We start from the raw sequence: 25,172 nt of genomic DNA on the forward strand, positions 1-25,172 counted from the left end.
TTACACAGAGAGTGGTGGGTGCCTGGAATGCACTGTTAGGGGTAGTGGTGGAGGCAAATATGATAGAGGTGTTTAAGATGGTCCTAGATAGGCAGATGAATGTGCAGATATGGACATTGTGTAGGCAGAAGGAATTATCTTAGTTAGTTGTTTAATTGCGTTTAATTAGTCAAGAAGAAAAGAAAAGCTTACAAAAGGTTCAGAGAGCTAGGTAATGTTAGAGATCTAGAAGAGTATAAGGCTAACAGGAAGGAGCTTAAGAAGGAAATTAGGGAGAACCAGAAGGGGCCATGAGAAGGCCTTGAGGGCAGGATTAAGGAAAACCCTAAGGCATTCTACAAGTATGTGAAGAGCAAGAGGATAAGATGTGAAAGAATAGGACCTATCAAGTGTGTCAGTGGGAAAGTGTGTATGGATCCAGAGGAAATAGCAGAGGTACTTAATGATTACTTTACTTCAGTATTCACTATGGGAAAGGATCTTGGTGATTGTAGTGATGAGTTGCAGCAGGCTTGAAAAGCTTGAGCATGTAGATGTTAAGAAAGAGGAGGTGTTGGAGCTTTTGGAAAGCATCAAGTTGATAAGTCGCCGGGACCGGATGAGATTTACCCCAGGCTACTATGGGAGGTGAGGGAGGAGATTGCGGAGCCTCTGGCGATTATCTTTGCATCATCAATGGAGACAGGAGAGGTTCCGGAGGAATGGAGGGTTGCGGATGTTGTTCCCTTATACAAGAAAGGGAGTAGAGATAGCCAGGAAATTATAGACCCAGTGAGTCTTACTTCAGTGGTTGGTAACTTGATGGAGAAGGTCCTGAGAGGCAGGATTTATGAACATTTGGAGAGGTATAATACGATTAGAAATAGTCAGCATGGCTTTGTCAAGGGCAGGTCCTGCCTTACAAGCCTGATTGAATTTTTGAGGATGTGACTAAACACATTGATGAAGGGAGGAGCAGTAGATGTAGTGTTTATGGATTTCAGCAAGGCATTTGATAAGGTACCCCATGCAAGGCTTATTGAGAAAGTAAGGAGGCATGGGATCCAAGGGGACATTGCTTTGTGGATCCAGAACTGGCTTGCCCACAGAAGGCAAAGAGTGGCTGTTGTCGGGTCATATTCTGCAAGGATGTTGGTGACCAGTGATGTGCCTCAGGATCTGTTCTGGGACCCTTACTCTTCGTGATTTTATAAATGACTTGGATGAGGAAGTGGAGGAATGGGTTAGTAAGTTTTTGATGAAACAAGGTTGGAGGTGTTGTGGATAGTGTGGAGGGCTTGTCAGAGGTTACAGTGGGACATAGATAGGATGCAAAACTGGGCTGAGAAGTGGCAGATGGAGTTCAACCCAGATAAATGTGAAATGGTTCATTTTGGAAGGTCAAATATGATGGCAGAATATAGTATTAATGGTAAGACTTTTGGCAGTGTGGAGGATCAGAGGGATCTTGGGGTCCAGTCCATAGGATGCTCAAAGCAGCTGCACAGGTTGACTCTGTGGTTAAGAAGGCACACAATGTATTGTCCTTCATCAATCATGGAATTGAATTTAGGAGCTGAGAGGTAATGTTGTAGGACCCTGGTCAGACCCCACTTGGAGTACTGTGCTCAGTTCTGGTCACCTCACTACAGGAAGGATGTGGAAGCTATTGAAAGGGTGCAGAAGAGATTTACAAGGATGTTGCCTGGATGGGAGAGCATGCCTTATGAAAACAAGTTGAGTGAACTCGGCCTTTTCTCCTTGGAACGACACAGGATGAGGGGTGACCTGATCGAGGTGTATAAGATGATAAGAGGCATGGTTCGTGTGGATAGTCAGAGGCTTTTTCCCAGGGCTGAAATGGTTGCCTGAAGAGGACACAGGTTTAAGGTGCTGGGGAGTAGGTACAGAGGAGATGTCAGGGGTAAGTTTTTTACTCAGAGAGTGGTGAGTGTGTGGAATGGGCTGCCGGCAACAGTGGTGGAGGCGGATACGGTAGGGTTTTTAAGAGACTTTTAGATAGGTACATGGAGCTTAGAAAAATAGAGGGCTATGGGTAAGCCTAGTAATTTCTAAGGTGGGAAAGGTTCGGCACAACTTTGTGGGCCGAAGGGCCTGTATTGTGCTGTAGGTTTTCTATGTTTCTATGTAGCACAACATCATGGGCTGAAGGGCCTGTTCTTGTACTGTACTGTTCTATGTTCTATGTTCTATGTTCTTTGATCTGCACCTTGCAGAGACATTTCAGATCTCCTGTGCCTCCGGCCTCACTATGAGACAGTGAGCATGCTGATGCCTTGGAGTCCCACTGTACTGACACCACCTCGATTAGGGGAAGTTCAGCTAATATTTCTTAATATATGCTTCAGAGATCAGCAAAGTGTTTTGTGCATTAAAGCTAAGTTCACTGCTATCTGCAGCTTCCATTCAAATTAACTGTAAGAGCTTTTAGACATGGCTAATCCACACTTGACCTTATATTAAGCCCTTTGGGCATTTTCTTTCAATTTGGCATTATTTATTCTATCCCGCCTTTTCTTGCATCCTAAAGGTCCCTGCAGGATCTTTCAAAGCAAACAGACATCCCATACGGCACGGTGATGGAGTCAGCTGTGTATGAACATGTCCGAGTGAAAGGAATGAACCCCTTTGAGAGGGACAACATGTACGCCCAGATGTGGAGGATGATCAACAGGGGTAACGGGACAGAAACCTCGGTGAAAGACTCGCAGGAAGGCATTCGCAGGGTAGAGTGCATTTCTTTTGCATTTACGCCAGCTGTCTATCTGTCTTCTAAGCATTGGATTAGGTTGGTGTGTGCTAGTGAACGTGCATGTGTGGAAGACTGAAAATTGAAAAAATACATTTCTACTCTGAGCTGCAGTTATGTCTTTCTTTTAAAATGTCTGCTTGTTCCCCTCTGCTGTATCTGACTTCAGTTCATTTCCTCCTGCATCTGAAAGGGAGGAGTCAAAAAGAGATGGAGCCTGGGAGCGGACCCACTATTTCATGCAGACCATCATGCACCATCTATACTAATCCCATTTACCTGCACTTGGTCTGCAACCTTCTATGCCTTGGCAATTTGAGTCGTGATCTAGATGCTACTCAAATGTTGTGAGAGGTGGAAGATAGGCAGCCAAAATAAAACACCCCAGCAAAGGGAAGTAGACAGTAAAGTACACATGCACGTATTTTGTTCTCAATGCTCATGAGATAAATGCAAAGTCACATTCTTTGAGTTGCAGATGAGAGGTGTACGAAAGATTTTTTGTTATGATCCCATAACTGAGACGTTATACCAGTCAGGAAAGATTGAAGAGGCTGGGTGTAGTCCTTGCTGGAGAGGAGAAAGGTGAGGGTGACTCTATAGAAGGCTTAAGATTATAAAAAGTTTGACATCATAAGTTGGAGAAGATGTTTGTATTTGAAGGAAAGACCCAAAACCAAACCATAAATTTAGCATATCAACCAATAATCAAAGATGGGAATTTGGGAACTATCTCTGCCCAGTGGTTAGAATGCTTCCAGGAGTGTACAGGCAAATCACATGGAACATAAGAAACAAAAGCAGGTGTAACCAACTTTACAAATGGAGGTGTGTCAGCTCCAGCATTCAATAAGATTGTGGCTGATCTTTTACCTCAGTCCCACTTTCCTGCACGAACTTCATATCCCTTGATTCCAATAATATCTAAATATCTAAAAATCTATTGATGCCTTCAAAGAGACTAAGATTCAGATTAGCTTATTGTCATATATGCCAGGGTTCAATGAAATTCCTTCTCGCATGAAGCCCTTGGAGTGAAGAGAATACATGGAAATAATCAATACAACACTAAACACAGTGATGAGCGCAAATACAACAGAATGATGTTAGTTCAACTGAGGCGGTGCAAAAGAAATGCTAAAGTGACAGGTAGATTAAGGTTTTCCAGAATATGGCAGCACCACTGGGAATGGGGATGTGAAAGTGATGATGGAGTGAGACAGAGAGGTGGAGACATGATCACTGGGATCAACCCCTTTTGGACCAGTGGTCTGTTTCCATGTTATTTTTAGTAGCACTGCAACATCTTCACAATTACAGATTGCGGTAAGTGCTGGGTTTCCAGACACAGCCACATCAGGTGAAATGAACTTAAAAAAAATCGACAGCCTGGTATATACTTGCCAGTGATTGAGAAGACCTTTTACTCAGCTCGTTCCCATCAAACAATGGTTTTGTGGAAGTATATGGCTTTATATTTTGTCTTCTAGTTCCATAGTACATTGCTTATTGAGATTCCATATAAGCTTTCTGCAAACTAACCATAACTGCTGATTTGACACTCTGTTTGAGAACTTAAGTGGGTTGTTTGTTGAACTAAAGATGGGTTCTGTTGTGTGGGTAAATGATCTACACAGAGAGTGATCTGAATTACAGAGCTCAATGCAACTAAATGCAGGCACATCCCTAGCCTTCAGACTCATGAAAGGATAGAAATTCCACCAGCTGCAGTAGCTTTGGAGAAAGATTGGTGGGAAACCAATTGAGACAAAACCAATGCCCCGACAATAGTTTGCTCTGTAACAAATTGCTTTCATCTCACGTCTTTAACATTTTTAATCATTCCAAAGTGCTTCACAGGAGTATTAACAAACAAAAGTTGGTACACAGCCATTAACGGATAAAGCAGGGCAAGTGACCAAAACATAGATAGGTTCAGAAAACTGCGGATGCTGGAAATCCGAAAACAAAAACAGAAAATGCCAGAAAAACTCAGGAAGGTAGGCAGCATCTGTGGAAAGACAAACAGTCAACATTACAGATCTGTAACACATCACCGGGTAAGATTATAGGAGAGAGAAAGGGTGTGAGATGGAGAATGAGGCTGCTGGAGGTACAGCCACCAGTGGTGAAGCAAGTAAAAACAGTGATGCACAAAGGGTAAGACTTAGAGATCATGGAGATTGTATGACTGAAAGGAACACAGCTGTGGAGAACATACAAAACAAGGATGCAGCTAACCCTGACAAAGTTAATTTGGTAAATTGGTAAACTGCTTTATTATTGTCACACGTACCGAGGTACAGTTAAAAACTTGTCTTGCATACCGTTCATACAGATCAATTCATTACAATAGTGCATTGAGGTAGTACAAGGGAAAACAATAACAGAATGCAGAATAAAGTGTTACAATTACAGAGAAAGTGTAGTGCAGGCAGACACTGCACAAGGTCATGACGAGGTTGATTGTGAGGTTAGGAGTCCATCTTATCATACTAGGGAACCATTCAATAGTCTTAGCAGATCCCCAGAAGTTTCCTGTCAGCAGTTAATTCCCCTGTGTTCTTGACACCCCTGGAAAAAGACAACAAAGGGCAGAATTCTCTAAACCTTCTTGGAAGAGGAAGGTGGCTGTTCGTAACTCAGTGTCTCACAGATAATTTAGTACTTTCAGAGACACGGGAGTTTTGCCAGCTCTGTTACATTATTTGGCTTCAGCTATTATTTCATCCCAGTTATTCAACTCCCAGGACTTTCAAGTTAACACATTTGTGAAATGACTGAATTTGTCCGCTGTTACTAAGTACATTGTACTATTAAAAGTGAATGATGCTCAGCAAATCATTATTTGACAGCCATGACTGATGATATATTATTTATGATGCAGCTCGTTGAGCGCAGCCTAGAGCTGTATTTGTTGTAAGCATATTTTATGTATTTGTTCTTGACTTATGTTGTATCACAGGGCTGCTTTCTTTGAAATATGGCACTGAACGTTTTAATAAACTGCGGAGGTGGTCAGAATATGTTAAGAGCTGTGTGTGCAATGTTAAAAAGAGAGGTTACATGCATTTGTTACATAACCCAAGTGATAAGTCACATTCCCCATTCCAGAAAACATTTTTGCCACGTGCTTCCTGGTGAATTTTGGATTGTTTTCTCTGAGGGGAGATCTGATAGAAGTTTATAAAATCATGAGAGGCATAGATAGGGTAGACAGTCAGAATCTTTTTTTCCAGGGTAGAAATGTCGAATACCAGAGGACATAGCTTTAAGATGAGAGACGGGGGAAAGTTTAAAGGAGATGTATGGGAAATGTTTTTCACACAGAGAGTGGTGGGTGCCTGGAACGCGCTGCTAGGGTTGGTGGTGGAAGCAGATACAATAGTGGCATTCAAGAGGCACGTGAATGTGCAGGGAATGGAGGTACATGGATCACGTGTTGGCAGAAGGGATTAGTTTAATTTGGCGTCATGCTCGGCACGGACATTGTGGGCTGAAGGGCCTGTTCCCATGCTGTACTGTTCTATGCTCAGTGTTCATCCTTGCCAGAACATGTCCTCAGTCCAGTTCTGACTGTATGTTCAACACCAAAGCTCTCTGTCAGTCACAGGCACATTCTCTGACATTAGTGTCCATGGCATGCCATTCCTTCACATCTGTCATGACCTTTCTGTTTGTTGGCCATTCTGGTCTCCTCTGCACTTCATCTCCACCAAGCTGCTCTGTCTTTTTTCATGGATACCAGTCTAAACAGCATCAGCACCTGTCCTTCATTCACTTTGCTTCCTGTACCTTCAAAGTCCCCCCAGGCATGTCCCAGGGCCTCGGCGTTGGGACTCCTCTCCTTTCTTGTGACATACCTTTTGTTGTTCACTAACCTTTAGTATCCCCCTTAAACCAGCAACACCACCACCACTTGTGTTCTTCACATGAATTGATCTGTACGAACAGGATGCAAGACAAGTTTTTCACTGTACCTCGGTACAAGTGACAATAATAAACCAATTCCAATTCCAACAATCGCAGTTTTTCCCTTTCAGTGGTGTTGTGGAAACTGAGGAATGTTGTCTAAGGCAACAGCAGGATAGAGATCACACGGAAGTACAGGAGGACATGCATTTAGGGTGAGGGGGGGCAGTTTAAGGGAGATGTGCGGGGCAAGTTTTTTACACAGGGAATGACGGATGCCTGGAACGGGCTGCCAGGGGCAGTGGCGGAAACAGATAGAATAATGATGTTTCAGAGGCTGTTAGATATACACATGAATATGCAAGGATGTAAGGATATGGATTCTGTATAGGCAGAAGAGATTTAATTTGGCATCTGTTCAGCACAGACATCATGGGCCGAAGGGCCTGTTCCTGTGCTGTACTGTTCGATGTCCTATGTTCCAAAACTTGGGTGGAGGTTGGCAGATCAAACTTAATTCTGACAAGTGCAGGGTGATGCATTTTGGGAAGCCATATAGGGGTAGGGCATATACAATCAATGGGCACTAAGGAATATTGATAAACAGAAAGATCTCCGGGTCCATGTTCGCAGTTCCCTGAAAGTGGCAACGATAGGGTGGTGAAGAAGGCAGATGGCGTGCTTGACCTCATAGGTCAGGGCATAGAATTTAAGAGTTGGGATGTCATGTTACAACTTTACTGAACACATAGTTCTAGTCCGCACACTCAAGGAAGGATGAGATTGCGGTGGAGAGAGTGCAGAGGAGATTCACCAGAATGTTGCCTGTATTGGAGGACTTTAATTATGAGGAGAGATTGTACAGACTCGGCTTGTTATCCCTGGAGCAAAGGAAGCTGAGGGGTGACCTGATAGAAGTGTATGAGATGACAAAAGTCATTGATATCATAGATAGTCAAAATCTTTTTCCCATGGCAGAGGTATCACAAATGAGGGGGCATGTTTAAAGAGAGAGGAAGTAGTTTTAAAGGGGGCCTGAAGGGTAAGATTTTTGCACAGATAGTGGCTGATATCTGGAATGTGCTGGCAGTGGTAGAATACGTTTAGACAGACACTTAAATAGGTCCTAATGTAGGCAAATGGGCAAAAAGGTTGGCATGGACATAGTGGGCCGAAGGGCCTGTTTCTGTGCTGTATGATCCGATGATCCTCCACCCCTCCCCACTTTCCGAAGACACTTCCCAATTCTGGTGAATGCTTATCTGCTCCCCTCTCCACAGATGCTGCCTGATCTGCTGAGTATCTCCAGCATTTTATGACTCTTTATTCCAGATTTCCATGATCTGTGCTTTTATATGACCTTACCCATCCTGTACATCCACCAGTCCCGGAAGTGGGAGAGCTGGCACTCAACACCAAAGCCACCTCTCCTCCAAATGCTATGTGACAGATTAAGGTGCCTTTGGTGGCCACAATAACTTTCCTCCAGGTGCCTGCAAAATTGCCAGACCCTTTTGTGCCCTTTTGCCTTGACTGATTGCCATGTTAGATTGCTGGTGGTAGCTGCACCAAGAGTAGGCACTCGTGATTGTTAAAATGGAATTTACTGAGAGTCAACTGTGGAAATCCATGCCGTGCTGCCTTCTTAGTTAAAGTGTACCCCAGGCATCGAGACTTGCCTGTTAAATAGCCGCACTTCACTTTCTGCTCATTCCCCCACGATACAGGGAATGTAGGCCATTTGGTACCTCCATACACTTACCCAGGCAAGCTTGGTGTGAATACCTCCCAAATCCATTCTCATCAGCAGGAATACTTTGCAATTCATTGTGCCGAAATTTATCTCTGAGTGTTTCCTTTCAGTCCAAATTCCTTCAATGACGTTAACCAATATGAGCCATTTACTAAAATCACAGGATTTGTATACTTCTAGTAGACGTTCAGCTCCAGCTTTGACACAGTTTAAATGCTCTCCTTTTGGACAAAATACCTGTGTCATTTTAATTTCTTTCTTTGGTAGGGAAAATCCCACCAGTATTTTCCTCTCCCAAAAAAGAAGTCAGAAACAAAATTAAAAATAAACTACTAAGTAAATGAAATGCATTTTTATATTCCATTGAGGAAACTGTTGAATAAAAAAAGGGAAAAGCTTTGTTTGCACTCAAACATGTCTGTGTCTTGGGGATCTCCTGTCACATACTGTTTGATTTCAGCTCTGCTAAACCATCCATACTCCAGAGTCAAATAATCTTTGTTTTGTGCTTTGATTAATTAATCATTGTCTGCATTAAGCTGATATTCTTTTTCATCAGAAAGCACCTCACATCTGATTTGGTTTTGATTGTTTCATAGCTTCATTTTGCCCTTAGTTGCAATGAACTCTGCTTTCTAAATTCAGTCTGTTGATTTCAATGGACCTACATTCTTGAGTGCATTGCACACCCACTAACTACTACATCAGGTGTGATTGAGGACACGGTCTATACTCAGACTTAACAGCACCGAGGGAGGTCATCTGGCCTAAGGTGCCTTTGGCATTTCCTTGAAAGAGCTCTCCAATTAGTCCTCCTTCCCTGCTCTATATCAGAGTCCTGCAAAGCTTTACCTTCAACTATAGATCCAATTTTCTACTGAAGTAATTGAAACCTCATCCCATTAAATTTTCAGGTAATGCATTCCAGACCAGAACATCCTATGTACAATATATGTATGTGTACTGTTCTGTCTATCTCCACTGATGAACAGATCATCTTCCAGTCAATTCCAAATCCAACCAATTGCCTTCCAAAGGATCTGTTGTGGAAAAACGCAACCTTTAGTTCTTTGTCAATCAAGATGTTCAAGGACACATGCTTGCAGAGGAGGAAGAAATAGTTTGTTCTGTGATGTCATCAGTACCTGACGGATCAGTCAGGCTGCAAAGTGAGACTCCAAAGAAATTCTTCGGCAACTTCTGCTCTGGACTGTTGGCTTTATCACATAGTGCCATTTGATTTCAGCAGCACCACGATTACACCCTCCACCTCCTACTGTCCGTACACCTGTTGAAGTAGTTCAAAACACCACAGAAAACCCTCCCAGTTTTTACCCCACAAATTCCTGCCTGGAATGTTGCTTCAGATATGATCATTCCCTCAAAATTGGACCCATTTATGACTGTTTTAATGTACGTTGCACTTAGAAAACAAGTTAGGGCATGCTTTTTTTGATATATTTTTTATATATTCATTCAAAGGATGTGGGCTTTGCAGGCTGAGCCAGCATTTAATTGTCCATCCCACCTTGAGAAGGTGGTGGTGAGCTGCCTTCTTGAACCGCTGCAGTCCTTGAGGTGTGGGTGTCTCCACAATGTTGTTAGGGAAGGAGTTCCAGGATTTTGACCCAGCAACCGTGAGGGAATAGTGATATATTTCCAAGTCAGATGGTGTGTGCCTTGGAGGGCAACTTCCATAGGGTGGTGTTCCCATGCTTTTCCTGCCCTTGTCCTTCTAGCTGGTAGTTCCTGGACTTGGGAGACGTTTGAAGTGTTTATGCCTATTAGGTGCTGTAGTCCTGCCCATTGAAAAACTGGACTGGTGTTTCTTGTCCTAAATCACCACCAATGTCATTTCATCATCACGCTTTATACACACGATGAAGTCATCAACGTCGTCAGTGCTCACTCAAAGCTTTCTGAAAGAAATTGGATCAAGAAATTGTAACTTATGACCTCCTTAATTAACTCACAATTCCACAAGGAATACGCTGCACCTAAGGTATGCATGATTTGGAATTGGAATTAGGTTATTATTGTCACATGTACCGAGGTACAGTGAAAAACTTGCCTTGCATACCATTCATACAGATCAATTCATTACACAGTGCATTGAGGTCGTACAAGGGAAAACAATACAGAATGCAGAGTAAGGTGTCACAGCTACAGAGAAGTGCAGTGCAGGTAGACAATAAGGTGCAAGGTCATAACGAGGTAGATTGTGAGGTCAAGAACCCATCTTATTGTACCAAGGAACCATTCAATAGTCTTATAACAGCAGGAGAGAAGCTGTCCTTGAGCCTAGTGGTACATGCTTTCAGACTTTTCTGCCTGACGGGAGAGGGGAGAAGAGCAAATGTCCTAGGTGGGTGAGGTCTTTGATTATGCTGGCTGCTTTCAAAGACCCCACCCACCCGGGACATTCTCTCTTCTCCCCTCTCCCATCAGGCAGAATTTGTGTACCCCTCTAAGATCTTATTTTTATAGGTTAAAACTCATTCCAATTTTATTTAAATCAAAATTCTTTACTGGCATCCTCCAGTACAGACCAGGGCTTCTGTGAACAGATAACAGTGGTTCATAAACCCTGTCTCCTCCCCAGTCTACAGCCTGATACTGCCAGTGATTCCCTGAGACCACAGGGTGTGAGTGGCTGCTCCACTCTCAGGGGTCTCCATCCTGAGAGGCTCACCCACCACTATCCCTTTCCCAAGCCCACCTCGCTTTTCACAGTAACCCTCCACCCTCTGCTTTTGACCTCCTCTCCACGGCAGCCTGCTTCCCTGGAGCAACAGACAATCTGCTGGAGGAACTCAGCGGGTCGAGCAACATCTGTGGGAGGAAAGGAATTGTCGACATTTCGAACCAAAACATCAATGATTCCTTTCCTCCCACAGATGCTGCTCGACCCGCTGAGCTCCTCCAGCAGATTGTTTGTTGCTCCAGATTCCAGCATCTGCAGTCTCTTGCTCTGGGGTGTTCCTTTCACAGCACTTTCCCATGCCCCATGTATCAGTTCACAAATGTCATTGGCGCTACTCACTCAGAGAATAACAATATCCAGTAAATGTTCATTTCCGGTTTTAGAGCCTCTTAAAGACAATGAATCATGACAATAATTTCTTCAAACAAAGATCTGCCAGTTTCACAAATTCTTGGGTGACATGATTTGGTGTTACGCTTAAACGTTGGGGAAATCCAACCTCGAGGCGCACATTTTTTCAATCATTCAGTGTTAAGTGCGATTAGCTTACTGCAAAATAAAGGCCAATATGTTATTTAAAATTATTCTTCTTTACATTTTCGTAATTTAGCCCCCTTACCTCATCAATCAAATTTGATATAGTCATACAGTGCCGACCAAGATTCCCATCTAAACTCGTCCTATTTGCCTGTATTTGGCCCATATCCCTCTAAACCTTGAGAAACAGAGGACTGCAGATGCTTGAATCTAGATGAAAAACACTATGATGCTGGAGGAGCTCAGCAGGCCAGGCAGCATCCGTGGAGAAAAGCAGGCGGTCAACGTTTCGGGTCAGGACCCTTCTTCAGGACTGAAGATAGGAAAAGGGAAAACCCAGTATACAGGAGGGAAAAGCAGAGCAGTGATAGATGGACAAAAGAGCAGGGGTGGGGTGGGCACAAGGTGGTGATAGGTAGATGCAGGTAAGAGACAGTGATAGGCAGGTGTGGGGGAGGAGGGGAGAGCAGATCCACCGGGGGATGGGTCAAAGGTAAAAAGAGAGAGGAAAGAAAGGCTAGGAAAGGGAAGAAGAGAAGCATCATGGTGGAGGGTCGGGGTTAGTGGGGAAGTGGGGTAGGGATTACCTAAAGTGGGAGAATTCAATATTCATGCCATTTGGCCCATAACCTTCTAAACCTTTCCTATTCATGTACCTGTCCAAATGTCTTTTAATGTGCCTGCCTCAACCACTTCCTCTGGCAGCTCATTCCAGAAACGGACCACCCTCTGGGTGAAAAAGTTGCCCCTCAGGTTTCTATGAAATCTTTCCCCTCTCACAAACCTTTGCCCTCTGGTTCTTGATTCCCCAACCCTGAGAAAAAGCATTGCAGTGAGCGTCATTTGCAGAAGTTCAGTATAACAAGACTGTTAAACAAAGTGAAATGGACTTGATGGGATTCCAAAATCTTTTTTCCCAACGATAGGGAATCAAAAACTAGAGGACATAGATTTGAGGTGAGAAGGGAAAGATTTAAAAGGGTCCTAAGGGACAACTTCTTCATGCAGAAGGTGATGTGCACACGAACGAGCTGCTGGAGGAAGTGGTTGAGGTGGGTACAATGACAACATTTAAAAGACACTTGGACAGGTACATGGATAGGAAAGGTTTAGAGGGATATGGGCCAAACACTGGCAAATGGGAATGGTTTAGATGGGCATCTTGGTCAGCATGGACTAGTTGGGCTGAAGGGCCTGTTTCCGTGCTGTATTACTCCATGAGTCTATGACTAATGCACACTGAAAGAGCAGCACAGGTGGATAGGTGGTAAGGAAGGCGTACGGAACGCTTGCCTTCATTGGCTATCGTAGAATACAAGAGCTGGGCTGTCGTGTACAACTTTATGAAACATTGGTTCGGCCACACTTGGAGCACTGTGTGCAGTTCTGGTCACCACACTATAGGAAGGATGTGACTTCACTGGAGAGGGTGCAGAGGAGATTCACTGGGATGCTGCCTGGATTGGAGCATTTCAGTTATCAGGATAGACCATACGGACTGGGTTTACTTTTTCCCTGTATTGGAGGAGGCTGAGGGGGCAACCTGATGGAGGTCTACAAAATAATGAGCAAAACAGACAGGGGAGGTAGCAAGGATCTATTTCCCATGGTGGTGGTGTCTAAAGCAAGAAGACATGGGTTTAAGTTGGGAGGGAGGAGGTTTAGATGGGATCTGAGGGGGAATATTTTCACACAGAGTAGTTGGAATCTGAAGTGCACTGCCTGAGGAGGTGATGGAGGCAGCAAGCATTTAGACAAGCTCTTGAATCATCAAGGCATGGAAGTCTATGGACCTAATGCAGGTAAATGGGATTAGTATAGATGGATGCAATGGTTAGCATTGACATATGGGCTGAAGGGCCAGTTTCTATGACTCTGTGACTCTACGATAACATCCGGAGAATTGCGATGAGTACAAATGGAACCTCTGGTGATTCTCAGCCCGAAGAATGTTGGGAATTGCCAAGGATATGCCACAGAAGGCAAGTCATGGAAAAGTTACCTCTACCTTTGCTTTGGAAAAATCTTTCTGCTGATAAATTTTCATTTAAAGACAGGAAGATATACTGCCATGGCCCTCTGAGTGTCTGCATGATCCATTAGTCTTAGCCTGTCAATAGAGTTCAGAGAATCTCACAGAGATGAGGAGCAGACATGTGAAACCTTTCTGTGCAGAGATGCCTTAAGTTCCTTCCACCAACCCTTTGGAGAGAATTTTCTGTGATCCAACCAAACTGTAATAATGAAATAAAACAGAAACACTCAGCAGGTCAGGCATCAACTGGTGAGAGAGAAACAGAATTAAGGTTTCAGGTTGTTGACCTTAAATCTAAAGTGGGTAAAGTTAAAAAGAAAACATGTTCCAAGATGCCAAGAACATGTTGTGGGGGAAAGCAGAGAGAGCCCAAAGGGAGCTCTGTGACAGGGTGGGGGCAGGAGAGATTAAGAGACCGTAAAAGCATTAGTGAAAGGGAGACTGAAGCACTGTTAATCAGATCAGTTTGTCAAGTTCTCTGCCACTTGTTGCAATAAAATTCCTTCTGTCTCCATAAATAAGGACAGTGTGTCGAGTTGTCCCACAGCCTGATAATTCTGAATTATTTGTGAATTGCAAGGAATATAGATGCGATGTTGATTGCCTGAAGATTTTATATTCCCCAGTATAAAATCCAATAAAGCATCTGAAAATTTCATACTCAATAAAATCCCTTCTTTGTCAGATCAACAGAAATAAACATTGACTTTACTAAAATAATTCATGGCAATGCATTTCCATGCCTGTATAATTTTGTCAAGTATACTCAGTAATATCTTACAGTGTGGGGAATGCCAGCCATTACCAATTTATTCCTCACAGTAAAGCTATTGGCAATGTTAGAAAGACATTACTGAAGCCTTCACTCTTAACTGGTGTGTGCTGGAAGCCACGTTTTGTTCTGTATCATCCCAGCATGCTTGTTCGCCAACTACAGACATAATAGGCAGCACAGTGAAACAGCCGGTAGAGCCGCTGCCTCACAGCACCAGAGACCCAGGTTCAATCCTGACCTCCAGTGCTGTCTGTGTGGAGTTTGCACGTTCTCCCTGTGACTATGAGGATTTTGCACGGATTCTCTCGTTTCCTCCCACATCCAAAAATGTGAGGGTAATTGGGCACTCTAAGTTGGCCCTCCTGTGTAGGTAAGCAGTAGAATCTGGGGAGAGTTGTTGGGAACAAGAGGAGAAAAGGTTACGGGGAAAATTGCGGGAGAGGGGATGGAATTGTTCAGTAAGCCAGAATGGGCCTGATGAACCAAATGGCCTCCTTCTATCTCACGTTGAGCTGGTGGCAAAGATAAATTAATTCTTGTAATTGCTGAGGAACAGTGACTTTATTACCTGCCCTACAAGAAAGTGCAGGAAAAGGGCATACCTCCCTCAAACCTACTCCGCCATTCAATGAGATCATGGCTGATCTTCCATCCCAGCTCCAGGATAAACCATGGAATCATTGAAAATAATGGCATAGTAGGACCCCACTCAGCTCACTGTGTCCATGGCGGACAACAATGGACTGTTTGGGAGTCTCAAGAGGCTGCAGATGCTAGAATCTGGAGCATAAAAACGAACTGCTGGGGGAGCTCAGTGGGTCAGTGGAGGGAGGTGGACAGTTGATGCTCATGGTTCAACAATGGGAGATCAGGAGGGATTGAGAGGCTGATTCTGTGAGGGCTGGAGTGGGGATTTAGATAAGTTTTTCACTTACTAATCTTGCTTCCTAAGTCAGCACCACAGAGTTATGGTAATGGAGAAAACAGGAGTTCCTGAATCAATTTCATCCAATTCTCCTGCAAAGTTCCAAAAGGATATTGACCCAAGTCCGAGAACATAAGCGCGGAGAGTTTATGCTGAGACTGTGTCCAGCACTCGTCGGGCCATAGCTTAGTAACTGTGTACAGTTCTGGTCATCACATCACAGGACAAGTGTTATTGCACTGGAGAGGGTGCAGAGGGGATCACTAAGAATTTTGCCAGGACTGGAAAATTAAAGATAAGATAAGATTTCTTTATTAGTCACATGTACATCAAAACACACAGCGAAATGCATCTTTTTTTGCGTAGAGTATTCTGGGGGTAGCCCACAAGTGTCGCCACGTTTCCAACGCCAACATAGCATGCCCACAACTTCCTAACCCGTACATCTTTGGAATGTGGGAGGAAACCAAAGCATTGGAAAGGCTGTGTTTAGTCTCTTTAAGAATGAAGGTTGAGGGGAGACTTAATTGAGGTGAACAAATGATGACTGAGTGAGAGTGAATGTTTAGGATCTATTACCTTTGTTAAAATCCCACTTCGAAAATGTCTCAGCCCGAAATCATTGTGCGGATAAAATACCTTTACTATCCTCTTCTGACAGCCATAGGCTTTCCTGGTAAACCTTTGTAATTGGTTTCTGGTCACTGAAACTACTGGTAATCTGCATGGTTTCTTGTTTCCCGATCTGATACAAGTTTTAATTTCTTTCATCGGCAAGACCTCCAGGTAACACGGCCCGACTAAAATAGCCTTTGTTGAAAATTCATTGAATTCTGCGAGTTGATACACGCTGTCATGTTATGTTGTTTAAGCTCTGTGCGCAAACTTCAATGAGATTTCACTTTTTTTGCACTTGGTCCAATTGTTTACTGTAGGATTTTGAAGCGTCAGCAATGTAGAATGTGCAGTAGTCAAAGTCTCGCTGCCACAAATGTTCACTGTCGCTTTTGCCCGTGTCCCCAAGAATTTAAAGTAGTTAATAGAAGGATTAGAATGGAGATGAGGAAAAATCTTTTGACTCAGGAAGTGGTGGGTCTACAACTAGTTACCTGGAAAAGTGGTAGGACCATATTTCTATTTGCCATTGGAGCTCCTTCAAAACACCAACCATCAACCACCCATTTACACCAATCCTACATTAATCCCATTTTTTATTCTCTTCATATTCCATCAACTCCTCCCAGGTCCTACCTCTCACCTGCACACAAAAGGCAATTTACAGTGGCCAATTTACCTACCAATACACACATCTTTGGGATGTGGGAGGAAACTGGAGTACCAGTGCAAACTCCACACAGCACCCGAGGTCAGAATTGAACCCAGGTCTCTGGAGCTGTGAGGCAGTGGCTCTACCAGCTGCACTACTGTTCTGCCCACACCTCCTTGCACTGGGCTCATAGACCTGAAGGTCATGGCTCCTCAAGGACACATCCAGGCACTTGTTAAATGCAGCGAGGGTTTCTGGATGGCACAGAAGCACAGTGAGTAGAGCTGCTGCCTCATAACTCCAGAGACCTGGATTCAATCCTTCATTTCTGGTGCTGACAGTGTGGAGTTTGCACATTCTCCCTGTGAATCCATGGGTTTCATCCCAACCCACAGAAGTTTTGGTTGGTAGGTTCATTTTCCTGCTGTATGACTATTAGCCCATTCAGTTTTTTGTCAACCAGCACAGACATGATGGATTGAATGGCCTCTTTGTGTGTCGCAAGTTCTCAGAATCTACAATTGACTTTTGGGCAACATTCAAAGCCATATATTGCACCAAGATCAGGCAGAAACCCACATCTTGTTGTACTAAAAGAGACAGGCGACATCATGTTTTGGTTGTCTGTGTATGTTTGAATCTTCTCTGTTCTAGGTTGCAACTGAGCAAATCAACTTGACATTTGCCATTCACACCACGACACAACCAGGTAATGGAGCAGCATGAATAATATAAGAAAGAATCACATTTACAGAGTACATTTAACAATCCCAAAGTGCTTAACAGACAACAGTGTAGTTTCAAAGTGTGTGGTCACCGTTACAGTGTTGGTTTCAAAGCAGTCTGTTCATGGATACCACAAGGATTTACTTCGTGGTTTGTTTGGGAATGAAACACTGATCCAGAATCTCAGAAGCCTGAGAAAGGAAAGGGGGTAATTATTTCGAACAATAATTGCACTGAGTACAAGGAAAGACAATAGAATCTTGACGAGCTTGCTCGCCGAGCTGGCATGGGTTTCTTGGGCCAAATAGGCTTAAACCACAAAGATTCCTTGATTTCGGATGTGGCTGCCTAAATATTCCTTGTAAGTTCACCTGCAAAAAGCTGATATAACAAATAATTACACTTACATTTATGCAGCATCTTATCACATTAATGCAGGGAGTGGGTAGCAGAGCATTTCCAATTTTCAGCTCATGAACATGCAACTATTGGAATGAAAATCTCTTCACTGAGGGATGCTCAAAAATACTCGCACTTCTTGTCTATTTCAACAACAACTTATGTGGCACCTGTAACACAAGCAAGCATCCCAAGGCTCATCATCAGAGCTTTAACAATGCCAACACCCAAAAAGAGATCTGAAGACGGCTGATCGAAAGTTTGGACAGGGAGGTAGGATGTGAGGGTGCATCTTAAAAGGAGAATGAGAGGCCAAGGGGTTTAGGAAAGAACTGAAGAGCTTAGAGTCTTGGCAGCTGGAAGCAGGGCTGTCAATGCTGGAGCGATTAAATGTGGGAGTGATCGAGAGGGTGGAATTGGAGGAATGCAGAAATTTTCACTGGTGCAGGGCTGAAGGAGGTCACAGAGATGGGAAGGAGCAATGCAGTGAGAGGAGTTCAAAAACAAGGCTGAGAACTTCGATCATATAACGTGTGAATTCATAGAGAAATACAACATGGAGATAATACAGTAATACAGCCCAAGAGTCTGTGCCAACTGTCAACCACCCAATCATACTAATCCTGCACCAATCCCATTTCATTCTCCCCACATTCCCACTAACTTCCTCCCAGATTCTCCAACGCACCTGCACATCAGTGGCAATCTACATTGGCCAATTAACCTACTAACCCACGGGTCTTTGGAACATGGAAGGAAACCAGAGCACATAGAAGTCCATGCAGTCACAGGGAGAACGACACTCATACAGCACCAGAGATCACAACCAAACCCAGGTCGCTGGACCTGTGAGGCACAGCTCCACTGGTTGTGTCCGTGTACCACCCAAGCTGTGCCACTGTGCTAGCCGGGTTGTTGAGGGCAGCATATGCATATGGCTAGATGTTCAAGTTCAAGTTTATTGTTGTCATCGGCAGGGTATGTAGCGGTTAGCATAACGCTTTACAGCGCAAGTGACCCGGGTTCAATTCCGGCTGCTGTCCGTAAGGAATTTGTACGTTCTCCCAGTGACTGCGTGGGTTTCCTCCGGGTGCTCCGGTTTCCTCCTGCATTCCAAAGACGTACGGGTTAGGAAGTTGTGGGCGTGCTGTGTTGGTGCCAGAAACATGGCGACACTTGCTGGCTGCTCCCAGAACGCTCTAAGCAAAAGATGTATTTCACTGTGTGTTTCCATGTACATGTGACTAATAAAGGTATCTATCTATCTATCCATCTACAGTATGTAAGATAAGATTTCTTTATTGGTCACATGTGCATCGAAACACACAGTGAAATGCATCTTTTGCGTGGACTGTTCTGGGGGCAGCCCGCAGGTGTCACAACACTTCTGGCACCAACATAGCATGCCCACAACTTCCTAACCCGTACATCTTTGGAATGTGGGAGGAAACCGGAGCACCCGGAGGAAAGCCACGCAGACATGGGGAAAACCTACAAACTCCTTACAGACAGAGGCCAGAATTGAACCCATGTTGCTGGTCCTGTAATAGCGTTACACTAACCACTGTGCTACCGTGCCACCCATACACAGGGTATAAACGCCATGAAAATTAGCTTTTTGCAGCAGCAGCAGAGTACAATATCAGCTCGTCTACACTGGAGCACTCTAGAAAGAGTAATGGAATATCTGACTATGGAATAACAGAGGAGTTATTGAACAGAATCAACTGATAATTATTATCTCCAAATTGATTTTAGACCAATGATATTACACCTCAAAATCTGAAACCGTAAATTCATTCAGAAGTTGAGGAGCCAGCTGTCATTTTGTCAATGGGTAGTAGTAAATTGAGAACTGGTGTTCACTTATTGATCATATTTTGTATCCGGGTGGTTTTAAGAGAGAATGTTCCTATCATTAACAACTTTCACAAGCCCAGAATATCCCAAAGTCATTTACAACCAATGAAGTACTGTGTGAAACTTCAATTCAGAGACAGAAGTTGAATTATATACAAGCACCCACAAGGCAATGATGTTTTGAATAACATATTCATGAAGTAGGTGAGAGAATAGCCTCCATGATTTCCTCAGGACTTTATCTTTTTGGTTTGGAAAGCACACAGGGCCTCACTTTAATATTTCATGTCAGCACCTTCAACAGCACAGTTGTCCCTCAGCCCCACACTGGAATGTTAGCCGAGGCTATGTGCTTAGCATTCTGTGTTAGACTTTGAATTCATGATCTTCTGACACTGGAGATGAGTCCACAGGCAACACATCAAAGCCTTAAGCAAGCTGTTTGCTTAACCCACAGAATAGCATGGTAAAATCTGTAAATTGTTTTATTATTGTCACATGTACCGAGGTACAGTGAAAAACTTTGTTTTGCATGCCATCCATACAGATCATTTCACAACATCAGTACATCAAGGTAGTACAAGGGAAAAGCAATAACAGAATGCAGAATAAAGTGTTACAATTACAGAGAAAGTGCAATGAGGCAGACAATAAGGTGCAAGGCCATGATGAGGTAGATTATGAGGTCAAGAGTCCATCTTATTGTACTAGAGGACTGTTCAATAGTCTTATGACAGCGGGATAGAAGCTGTCCTTGAACCTGGTGGTACGCGCTTTCAGGCTTTTTTATTTTCTGACCAATGGGAGGGGGGAGAAAAAACATCCGGGGTGGGTGGGGTCCTTGACTATGTTGACTGCTTTACCAGGGCAGTGAGGTGGAGGGGAGGGGAGGCTGGTTTCTGTGATGTGCTGAGCTGTGTCCACAACTCTCTGCAGTTTCTTGCATGAGTACCGAACAGCTTTCATTCACAGGTCTCTGTTCATTATCAATTCCCAGTGCAATTGGGCTTTCAGGTACAAGGTGATTGCACATTAGATACCTGGTCTGACACAAAGGGGTGTCAGAATGATGTGAAGCATTGTGTGGAATATAAAAGTGCTCCAATTACATAGGGCCTTGGTGAGACTACATTTAGATCAGAATCAGAATCAGGTTTATTATCACTGACATATGACAGAAGTTTGTTGTTTTGCAGCAGCAGTACTGTGCAAAGTCATAAAAATTACCATAAATTACAAAAATAAATATATAGTGGAAAAAAGGAATAACGAGATAGTGCTCGTGGGTTCATGGACCGTTCAGAAATTTGATGGCGGAGGGGAAGAAGCTGTTCCTGAATCATTGAGCTTGGGTCTTCAGGCTCCTGTACCTCCTTCCCAATGGTAGTAACGAGAAGAGGGCATGTCCCAGGTGGTGAGGGTCCTTAATGATGGATGCCGCCTTCTTGAGGCACCGCCTCTTGAAGATGTCCTCGATGGTGGAAGGGTTGTGCCCGTGATGGAGCTGGATGAGTCTACAACTCTCTGCAGCCTCTTGCGATCCTGTGCATTGGAGGCTCCACACCAGGCAGTGATGCAACCAGTCAGAATGCTCACCACCGCACATCGATAGAAATTTGCAAAAGTCTTTGGCGACATACCAAATCTCCTCAAACTCCTAACGAACTAGAGCCGCTGGCATGCCTTCTTCATGATTACATCAATGTGTTGGGCATTGCAAAAAATGCTAGAAACACTCAGCAGGTCAGGCAGCATCTGTGGAGAGAGAAAAAGAGTCAATATTTTAGACTGAAAGCCCTTCATCAGGGACTGAAGGTCTTCTACACGAAACATTCTGTTTCTCTTACCACAAATGTGTATTGTTCCAGATTCCAGCATCTACAGAATCTCTTGTGTCTCCATTTTGTGTATTGCTGCCTCATATGCTGAGTTTTTCCAGAATTTTCTGTTTTTTGTTCAGATTTACAGATTTTCAATTTTTTTCTATTTTTATTTTCTGTGAAATATTGTACCTACGTCTGGTTCCATACCTGAGGAAGGATGTACTTGTGATCGAGAAAATGCAGCAAATGTCCACCAGATTGTTCCTGGGATGGAGGGATGTCGTAGAAAGAGAGATTAAGCAATCTAAGCTCATCCTCTCCTGATTTAAAAGGATGAGGGATAATCTCATTGATACATATAAAATTCTTAAAGGACACATTGAAGACATTTGGATGATTACATAGATAGAGGGGTTCAGAGGGATATGGACCAAACACAGGTAAATTGGATGAGCTTAGTGGACACCATGGTCAGCATGGAGGAGTTGGGCCGAAAGGCCTGTTTCCATGCTGTATTACTCTCTGACTATGACTTGATGAGGTAGATATAGAATCAATACTTCCCCTGGCTAGGGAACGAAGAACCAGGGATCAGGAGCCTGAGGGCACATACCACCAGGCTCAAGGACAGCTTCTATCCCACGATGATAAGACTATTGAACGGTTCCCTTATACGATGAGATGGACTCTTGACCTCACAATCTACCTTGTTTGACCTTGCACCTTATTGTCTACCTGCACTGCACTTCCCTGTAGCTGTGACACCTTACTCTGTATTCTGTTATTGTTTTTACCCTGTACTACCTCAATGCACTGTGTAATGAATGGATCTGTACAAACGGTATGCAAGACAAGTTTTTCACTGTCCCTCGGTACAAGCGATAATAATAACCAATACCAATACCAATACCAAAATAACAGGTCAGCCATTTCGGATGGAGATAAAGAGAAATATCTTCACTCAGAGGGGAGTGTAAATCTCTACCCAAGAGGGCGATGAAGTTTCAGTATATTGAATTCAGAGGCCAATAGATTTTTACTTCTTGATGACCTTCATAAGTAAGAAGCTAATGCAGGAAAATGACAGAAAGGTACAAGATCATCCAGAGCAGGCATAATAGGCTGAATGGCCTCATCCTGTTCTATTCCCTATTACTTCTATGTACATATAATGTCCTGCAATATTCAAGTGAATATTGTTCACTTCACGTCAACATCAATGGAATCAAAATTAAACCCAGTTGTGCTGTCTTTTTGAGTCTGGGCTTCCAAATCAAATCTTGCAGTCACCATGTCAGAATCAGAATCAGAATCAGATTTATTATCACTGGCTTAAATGATGTGAGATTTGTTGGTTTGTGGCAGCAGACATAAAATTACTACAAATTACAAAAATAAATAGTGCAAAAAGGAGTAACCAGCTAGTGTTCATGGGTTCATGGACCATTCAGAAATCTGATGGCGGAGGGGAAGACTTGTCAGGGAAGGACTTGTCCCCAACACCTGATGAAGAGTCAATGGATGAAGACTCAACTTCGGTTGCTTACACTGAATCCACAATAGATGCGGGCTGTGCATTGAATTCCACCTAAAATGAATGGGACCAAACTTGGAAGGGAGACACCATTAAGACAGGCAACTGAAAATGAACCTCTTTCCCCAATATCTTAAGAGATCAAATTCTAAGATGGCGTGGTCATTCAAGGATGTTTTTGCAATTGTTTTCCGAGCAGCGTTCTTTAAACTTGGGATCTTGGGAAAATGATATGGCAGCATCAGTAATTCACTCCAGTACCAAGACACAAATCCATCTATGACTTTTGGCAGCCTAGCCATATGAATTTCAATTAACTGCTGCGATAAGGACATTTGTGAGCTGCTAATATTCTAATTCTAAATGCGCTGTCTGCAGGTGTAGTGAAGCGTGAAGACCTGACAGTGTGTAATGTGGCACTTTATGAGCTTACATGCTGCTCAATGTGCTTAGTCGGGGAGTTTCAATGGTTGGGTTTTCCCTCTTTGCATTTGACCATTACTCTAAATGGCAGGCAATTAGGTGAATTGGGAATCTGATGAGCAATGAAGCAGTTGTGATGCTTAGCAGAGACAATGGCAGCTCCTTCCACACCACACTGATTCCTTGTTGATAGCATCAATCGAAATAACACTTCCATACTCTGGCTTTAATAGTTTCATTTTATTTTTAGTAAAATCAGAAAATTATTAGAGAAGAAAAGTTGGGTTCAATTAACAAAACCAGTCTAAAGATATCACATTTCACCTCTCTTCATATGTTATGGTATATTGCTGAACTGGAGCTCAATAGCTCAATAACTCAATAGCTCAATAACTCTCACCTGAGTCAGGAGGCTGTGGGTTCAAGATCCACTTCAGAGACTTGAGAACAAAATAATCTTGGCTGATATTTCCAGGATGGAGGCAGTGCTGTGAGGTGACGACTCTGAATGAGACATTAATCCATCAGGTGACATAACAGATCCCATGGTACTAACTGAAGGAAGTAGGGAGCTAACCCTGGTGTCTTGGTTGTTTGCCCAAACCGCTCAAAAAATAGGAAATAGGACGTCAGTCCCTCACACCTCTTCACTGTTCAATATGATCACAACCGATGTGCTCCAGGCCTGACTTCTCTTCTGCTCCAGATCCCGATAGCTCTCAGTTCCCTGATCTTTCAAAAATGCATCTATTTTCCCTTTAAATACCCTCTAATGACCCAGCCTCAACAACCCTCTGGGGTGGAGAATCCCAGCAATTCACCACCCTCTGTGAGAAGTTCTGACGCACCTCACTTTTAAACGGCTGCCCCTGAATCTTTTAACTTTGTCCCCTCATTTGAAATTCTCCCACCAGTAGAGACATCTACCATTTCAGGCCCCCTAGGGATATGTTTCAATGAAACTACCCCTCATTCATTCAAACTCCAAAGACTATAGATCTAATCTCAATAGCCATTCATGATCAAAGACCCCACCCACCCGGGTCATTCTCTCTTCTCTCCTCTTCCATCCAGTGACGGCACGTACCACCAGACTTAAGGACAGCTTCTACCCCAATAGTGATAAGACTATTGAACAGTTCCCTTATACGATGAGATAGACTATGACCTCACAATCTACCTTGTTGTGACCTTGCACCTTATTGCACTGCACTTTCTCTGTAGCTGTGACACTTTATTCTGCACTGTTACTGTTTTTACCTGTACTACATCAATGGACTGTGTACTAACTCAATGTAACTGCACTGTGTAATGAATTGACCTGTATGATCGGTATGCAAGACAAGTTTTTCACTGTACCTCGGTACAAGTGACAATAATAAACCAATATCAATACCAATAGGACAACTCTCTCGTCCCAGGAATTAGCCTGGTGAATTTCTTCTGGACTACCTTCAATGCCAGCATATCACTCTGCCTTATGTCGGACTTTGCTGTGTCTAAATTCAATGCCACATAAGATATATCTTTATTAGTAATATGTACATCAAAGCATACAGTGAAATACATCTTTTTGCGTAGAGTGTTCTGGGGGCAGCCCGCAAGAGTCGCCACGCTTCTGGCGCCAACATAGCATGCCCACAACTTCCTAACCCGTACATCTTTGGAATGTGGGAGGAAACCGGAGCACCCAGAGGAAACCCACGCAGACACGGGGAGAACGTACAAACTCCTTACAGCCAGTGGCCCG

At 43.5% G+C, this 25,172-nt stretch overlaps 1 protein-coding gene across 4 annotated transcripts in view; it reads left to right on the forward strand.

Annotated features, from left to right (window-relative positions):
- Positions 1-25,172, forward strand: part of grid2 (glutamate receptor, ionotropic, delta 2) — a 930,013-nt gene that overhangs the window by 849,653 nt on the left and 55,188 nt on the right. For all 4 annotated transcript variants that reach the window (XM_052010062.1, XM_052010063.1, XM_052010064.1 and 1 more), the window contains one exon: positions 2,531-2,726. In XM_052010062.1, the coding sequence (XP_051866022.1) occupies positions 2,531-2,726 (196 nt within the window). The remainder of the gene's footprint in view (positions 1-2,530; positions 2,727-25,172) is intronic.

The sequence above is a fragment of the Pristis pectinata genome, chromosome 2 (assembly GCF_009764475.1).
Source record: "Pristis pectinata isolate sPriPec2 chromosome 2, sPriPec2.1.pri, whole genome shotgun sequence".
In the NCBI taxonomy this organism is placed as follows: Eukaryota; Metazoa; Chordata; class Chondrichthyes; order Rhinopristiformes; family Pristidae; genus Pristis; species Pristis pectinata.